General features: G+C 49.9%; 1 protein-coding gene across 1 annotated transcript in view; it reads left to right on the top strand.

Moving 5' to 3' along the window:
* Window positions 1–7,500, top strand: part of cpxm2 (carboxypeptidase X (M14 family), member 2) — a gene marked incomplete at its 3' end in the record, with an annotated part of 28,166 nt that overhangs the window by 15,006 nt on the left and 5,660 nt on the right. Inside the window, exons 6-10 of the mRNA XM_056577823.1 lie at window positions 1,127–1,277; window positions 1,416–1,504; window positions 4,174–4,297; window positions 5,045–5,241; window positions 6,179–6,358. Of these exons, the coding sequence (XP_056433798.1) occupies window positions 1,127–1,277; window positions 1,416–1,504; window positions 4,174–4,297; window positions 5,045–5,241; window positions 6,179–6,358 (741 nt within the window). The remainder of the gene's footprint in view (window positions 1–1,126; window positions 1,278–1,415; window positions 1,505–4,173; window positions 4,298–5,044; window positions 5,242–6,178; window positions 6,359–7,500) is intronic.

Below are 7,500 nucleotides of genomic sequence, written 5' to 3'. Positions count from 1 at the left end.
GCACAAACAAACACACGCAGATAAAGATACACACACACACACACACACACACGGACACACACACACACACACACACACACACACACACACACACACACACACACACACACACACACACACACACACACACACACACACATACACACACACAAAGACTTGTACATAACCTTTACATAAATTAACTCATACCCTCCCACTACATCTTACAATCCCTAATCCTACTGTATGATTGATTTCTTTGTTCCCTTATCTCATATCCATAACAGTTGTGTTTCGTTCTTGTGCATTTTGTGCATCTGTCGACATATACTTAACCCTAACCCTACTAACCCTAACACTAAAATAAATCCTTGGAACACAGAAGTAAAGCTCTCTCTGAGTCTCGTCATTCTGCTCCTCATGCAGAACAATACCCAACACCAAAAGCCCCAAAAGATCAGTCTGAGACGAGCTGCTGCCATCCATTATCTCCGCAATCCGAGCGCTGATTAAAAACGTATGCCAGTATGTTCTCCTCCTCCAACTGTTACGTCTGGAGGAATTCTTCTGTGAAGGCAATTACGAGAGGAAATACTCGGCCCGTCGTTTCACAGCCGCTTAATGAACTGAGAAGCAATCGCAAATATTGATGATCCCCCCTGAACAGATGGAAGGGGGAACATTGTGGACTCCTTCCAGAGTGCTGGCTCAACTCTTGCTTCTGGCGCGGTTCAGGCCTTCGCTGCCTCACACACACACAGCCTGATTAAAGACATTCTCAAACGAACTGCACACACTTATGGAGCCGCCATTTTAGTCTGTGTTGACGCCTGGGCTGTCGCGTGTTGACCAATCGGAGTGAAGATCCACACGCTGCTGTGTGTGACCGTTGACCTCTAATGACGATCGCCATCTTATGTCTTGCCTGCTATCTAGTTTCTAACGATTTAGCCTAATAATAGTAATAATACATTTTAATTGTATAACATTTTCAAAATAAAGGAATCAAAACAAGACACCATTTTAGAAAAAGTTGTTTTTCTAAAATGTTTTAATTTAAAGGATATCAATTAAGACACAACGTGAATGAATACTGCAGTGTGAGTAGGGGGGATGTTAATGTCCAACATGGTGTTTGCCTCAGTAGATCTTCACTGGCAACAGGGAGAAGGAGATCCCCGTGCGGAACGTCTTCCCGACCCCGATGGTGGGGCGCTACCTCCGGATCAACCCCCGCTCCTGGTACGGGGGGGGCACCATCTGCATGAGGGCCGAGATCCTGGGCTGTCCCATGCCAGGTGAGGGCTCCGTACGGGCTCCGGTGCTGCCGTTCAGATTTCATTTGGTACTTGTACTTGTGCAGTGCGGTGACGAATAAGGAAATCTTGAACCCCCGGGGTCGGTGATCTCACGGGGCTTCCGGGTATCCTCCGCAGATCCCAACAACTACTACCACCGACGGAATGAGGTAACGACGACGGACAACTTGGACTTCAGACACCACAGCTACAAAGACATGAGACAGGTACACTCGCTCGGGGCTCAGAGGGCGATATAAGGGACCACGGTCTGGCTGCCGACTCATGATTTATTCATCAGGGTTGCTCTGCCGGAGTCCTTTCCCTTAAAGTGCCCGAACAGGGCCATCTTGTATTGCATCTCAGACACCCTCACTAAAGCGAGTGTACATCGGGCCCATCTAAAGGTTTGCCATCTGCAGGGACAAACAACAGAACACAAAATAAATGGTGAATTGACGGCTTTTATATCGCGCTCTTTTGTAACCAGAGGCCACCCAATGCGCTTTACAAAATGGCCTGACATTCATTCATTCCCACGCCGACGGCGGGGTCGACCGGGCAAGGCGACAGCCGGCCCCGACGCTCCGGGGATTGAACCAGCGACCTTGCGGTTACCGGCCAACGCGCTCCGCCTCCTGAGCTACATGCCGCACACGCTGGTTTTGTTTTTCCCACGAGGTTGTGTAGGCACAAACAACAGAACGCACGGTGGGTTTCCTTCCCCCCCCCAAGGTTGTGTGAAGGAGCGTGTTTAGGCGAAGGCAGGGGGGGCTCCTGTCATTACTTATTCCTGTTCCTGCGTGTCACAAACAGTGGCGTGTTTGTGGCGAGGTGGGGGAAGGCTGTATTTGTCAGTGGGAGACTGGTGTGTCGGAGCGGTGGAGGTGCTGTGAATCACAATCTCCCCTCCGCCTCCCCCAAACCGCCCTCTTTTACAAAGATTGCTCAGGCAGGCAGCATGATGAACTATGTGTGTAAGCGTATTGTTCCCCTGTCAAAGGGGTTTGTGAACACCTTTGCTTTTCCAAGATGGATCATTAAAAGCACCCTTCCAAATAACTTACGAGGAATTACTTCCACGCAAACAGTTACGAATTCATTAATTTAAATGTCCTTATTATTAACGAGGTTCCTCATGGATCTCAACAACCCAACTTTACTAAAGCTATTCATGAAAGCGACCTAATTGAGGTCCTGCATGACACCTCCACCTACACACCGAGTGAGGTTAAGGAGTCCTTCCTGGAGTACAGTGTAGTACTCTGTTCCGTCCAGCGCTGCAGAAGATGGAGCCCAGGGCTCGTAGCGGCATCTGAGCGGTTCAGCTCGGAGGCTGCAGGTGTGATGTATGGGGAGAGAGGAACTATTTTTATAACCCAGGCTGCACGTGATGACTCTGTTCTTTGTTCCCCACACCCTTGCAACCCGTCTCCTTTGTTCCGCGTGTTTTTCCGCGCACTCCTGCCGAATCCCAAGAGGGGGGCGCGGCAGGAATCGTGCGCGCCAGCAATGTAGGCCGCAGCTCCGCGGGGAATACAGGGTTACCCCCTTCATACCAGCGCCACGCGCTCCCCGGTAGAGATGTTACAACGGTGTTCACAAAAAAAGCATTACAGGTTTTCTTCGCTCTCGGATGATTCCCCCCCCCGCAGCTCCGATAACATTTGAAGGTCGTGTTAACGCCGGTCTTCCCCACCAAGCGGACGTTTATGAGTCGTAAAGCGTACAGAGAGAGAGACAAGGGAGCGGGAGAACAGATTGGAGCATAAAGATACCGTTTAGCATCGCTTTAGAACGAGTGCCGCTGAAGCTAATAAACCGGCAGGCGAACGCTACAGGGCAGCAAATGAGCTTTGTGGTGGGCAGCAGGTGAGGCGTCGTGAAGTGATTAAGAGGCACGGCGGGGAAAGTAAGGCGCGCAGTACATGTCTTTGGAGGTGCCGCTGACACGAGCAAGGTGTAATTACCCAGGGAAGAACAATCATTTTGAGCTCGGAAAAAATGTTACCTCTCTCTCTCTCTCTCTCTCTCTCTCTCTCTCTCTCTCTCTCTCTCTCTCTCTTCTCTCTCTCTCTCTCTCTCTCTCTCTCTCTCTCTCTCTCTCTCTCTCTCTCTCTCTCTCTCTCTCTCTCTCTCTCTCTCTCCCTCTCTCTCTCTCTCTCTCTTACTTTCTCTCTCTCTCTCTCTCTCCTCTCTCTCTCTCTCTCTCTCTCTCTCTCTCTCTCTCTCTCTCCTGCCTCTCTAGTTTTGCGGAGAGAACCAGATGTTCGATGAACTGCAAGCTATGGAATGATAAAACGCAAAAGATTTTACTAGACACTAATTAAAAGTTCATCCCTTTTTAATTAATGACCATCCAAGCAGCTGAAGGGGACACATAAACAAAAAGCTAGTTTTCTTAACAATACTAATGTTGTGACACTGTGGCTGCTGTGAAAGCTTTGTCTCGGTCTGGCTTCGGTTGATTAGGCTCTGCTCTTCCTGCCAATCTCCAGCGAGGTTCCCTGGTTGGTCCCTCGTGGTCCAAAGGCTGCAGTGTGAATTGGCTGTGTTCCCAACACCTGCGCCCATAAGCTTGTTCTCGTAGTTGCTCCTGAAATCCTCTGCGCCCGCCACTACTATTTTTCAGCGGGGGCGTGACATTGTTTCTCTGATGAGGCCTTGTTTTTTCCCTGCCAAACTGTCTCAATAACACACACTTAATGAGGCAAACGTAGAAACAACAGCATCATTTGCATAACTCAAGGCTCTGTAAAACACAGGACACTGTTTTCCTGTCACTTTTTTCTAGCGGGGGAGAATCACCCGTTTGCACTTGCTGCCGTTTACTCACTTTATCGAATCGATGGCTTAACGATGGATGAGGAGATGTTTCTCTGTTGTCCTCCTGCAGCTTATGAAGGTGGTGAACGACATGTGTCCCAACATCACACGCATCTACAACATCGGCAAGAGCCACAACGGGCTGAAGCTGTATGCCATAGAGATCTCAGACAACCCGGGCGAGCATGAAGTTGGTGAGGACACCCCAGCCTTCCTCACATGGGGATACAAGGACCCAAATGGGGCCTGGAAGGATTTCAGGGGGAAAGCTATTTTTGTTCTTGTATTGGTCATGAACGAGGGTAAATGAATGCCACCATGATAACATGCCGCCATAATAAAATGTAAATTGAGAATACTGCAAGTATTTACTCTTCGGTAAATCCTTATATAAGTATTCCCACCACACATTCAATGATCATGGTTGTTTACACAAAATATCATGCACATACACTATTTTAATTTTCTTCTTTTCCATCCCTCAATAGTTTTATGCTGGTGGAAGGGGTGTCTGGCTGATATGATATTTTGTATAAAGAGTTTGAGAAGATGAAAATGCCGGATAAAGTGTAACCCCCACCCCCAAAACTGACTCTCTCTCTCTCTCTCTCTCTCTCTCTCTCTCTCTCTCTCTCTCTCTCTCTCTCTCTCTCTCTCTCTCCCCTCTCTCCCCCCCTCTCTCTCTCTCTCTCTCTCTCTCTCTCTCTCTCTCTCTCTCTCTCTCTCTCTCCCTCTCTCTCTCTCTCTCTCTCCTCTCTCTCCCCTCTCTCCCCCCCCCCCTCTCTCTCTCTCTCTCTCTCTCTCTCTCTCTCTCTCTCTCTCTCTCCCTCTCTCCCTCTCTCTCTCTCTCTCCCTCTCTCTCTCTCTCTCTCTCTCTCTCCCTCTCTCTCTCTCTCTCTCCCTCTCTCTCTCCTTCCCCTGCCCGGGCGTGGGGGACGCAGGTGAGCCAGAGTTCCGCTACCTCGCCGGTTCCCATGGTAACGAGGCTCTGGGCCGGGAGCTGCTGCTGCTGCTGATGCAGTTCATGTGTCTGGAGTACCGCTCCGGTAACCCACGGATACGGCACCTGGTGGACCAGACCAGGATCCACCTGCTGCCCTCGGTCAATCCCGACGGGTACGAGAAAGCCTTTCAAGCGGTAGGTCCGCAAGATGGCTGCTGGTGACCTCTGAACCCCCCCCCCCCCCCCCTCCCCCCCTACCTCATCGCCGTAGGGACCTTTTTAGAACGCGTGCGCGCCTCGGCAGATGTTTGAGAAAAAGAAACGAGGACAGGGCTAAAAACGGTCCTGAGGTGAAGGTGTACGACGGGAGTGCTGCACAGCGTCTGTCTGTCCGGAGAGGCTCCTGAGAGGCCTCTTCTTCAACAGGGACGGACGCGCTCTCTAAATAAATGAAGCTAGAACGGAGGCGCGGCCGCCGCTAAGTGTGTGTGTGAAAGCTTTTCGGCAAAAAAAAAAAGTGCTTTAGCCGAAAAAAACACACTTTCACCGGCCGAGACGCACATCCACCGAGACGTGCGCTGACGCATGCTTTGAGATCCCGTATGAGGCTGTCTTATCCGTGTCTAATCCCATGACTCATAGATCCTCTGAGAAGCTGCTGATGGTGAACAGCACTATCAAATTATTGTCCAGTTGTAGCACAGGCAGGACATAAAATACACAGCATTTTGAATAAAATAAGGGATTGCGAACAAGCACAATACTCATAATTGACACATGAAAATGTAAGACGATTCACATGAGGCTGTGCTATCCGTGTCTAGTCCCATGACATAAACCTATTCTGAGAAGCTGCTGGTAGATTTTGATGAGTAATATCAAATTATCGTCCAGTCGTAGCGCAGGCAGGGCGTAGAATACACAGCCTTTTCAATAAAATAAGAGATTGCGAACAAGCTAATCATAATTGACGCATTAGAAATGTAACACTATTCACAGATGGGAGAGATTAGACTAGATAAAGGGATTCCTGTTTCACAGAAGTTGATCAGATCAGATCGCTATCAGGGTTTTAGTTCCCTGATGCTTCGCTCACCCAAGCGAGTTGTGTTTGTGTTCCCCCCCCCCTCAGGGCTCGGAGCTCTGCGGATGGTCCCTTGGCCGCTGGAGCCAGGACGGTATGGACATCCACCACAACTTCCCCGACCTCAACTCCATTCTGTGGGAGGCCGAGGTCAAGAAGTGGATCCCCCGCAAGATGCACAACCACCACGTGGCCATCCCCGGGTGGTACCAGGCCAAGAACGCCACGGTCAGCGCTGTGTGTGTGCTCGCCCCCCCGCCTGTTAGTCACCGGCCTCCTCAGACAGCCCCTCAAGGCTTTCCCTCTTCATTTATGGATTAGGCATCCTGGGATCCTACGGTCCTACGTTCATAGAACCTCTGGGGAAGGGAGAAGCCAGATACTGCAAGTTTTATAGAAACACATGAAAACCGGAAACAGCCGTGAAAGAAACCTGAAACAAATGCAGATTTTATTTGTATTTTTTATTTAACCTTTATTTAACCTGGAATAAATTACATTGAGATAGATATCTCTTTTAGAAGTGAGCCCTGGCCAAGGTAGTAGCACACAATTAACACAGGACAGACAAAGGTAATCAATAGAGACATAAAACAAAGTCAGAAATTAAAAACATAGAATCGTTTAACAAAGAAAACACGAAAGATGACGCCATTCTGATGTGTGTCAGGGCGCTTTTGAAGCCCCCCCCCCCCCTGTTAGAGGGTCCACCGCCCTCATCCAGGCCCAGAAAGTACGAACTCTTCCCTGTGACATGTTCTGTTCCAGTTCTGGCGATCAAAGGAGACTGACGTGTGTGTTAGGGAGCTAAAACCGCCGTGCCAGACTCATCCTCCGCTCTATTTTTGGGCGACCGGGGAGCCTTAGTGACGGGGAGGCTGAGAGCTAATTTAAAACCCAGCGCGTCTATTCTGGGCCGCAGCCCACGTGTGTTTTGACGTTGGTGGGAGCCACGGGTGAGACGCACACGCAGTCAAACACACGCAGTCACACACACACAGTCACGCACACACAGTCACGCACACAGTCACGCACACACAGTCACGCACACAAGCAGTCACGCAAACGCAGTCACACACACAGTCACACACACACACTGTTACACACACACAGTTACACACACACAGTCACGCACACAGAGTCACACACACACAGTCTCACAGTCACGCACACAGTCACACACAGTCACGCACACACAGTCACGCACACAGTCACGCACACACTGTCACACACACAAGCAGTCACGCAAACGCAGTCACACACACAGTCACACACACACAGTTACACACACACAGTCACGCACACAGAGTCACACACACACAGTCACAGTCACGCACACAGTCACACACAGTCACGCGCACACAGTCACA

This window comes from Gadus chalcogrammus, chromosome 18, assembly GCF_026213295.1.
Source record: "Gadus chalcogrammus isolate NIFS_2021 chromosome 18, NIFS_Gcha_1.0, whole genome shotgun sequence".
In the NCBI taxonomy this organism is placed as follows: Eukaryota; Metazoa; Chordata; class Actinopteri; order Gadiformes; family Gadidae; genus Gadus; species Gadus chalcogrammus.
Note: the sequence above shows the minus strand (reverse complement) of the source record. Positions and strands in the feature narration are given on the sequence as shown.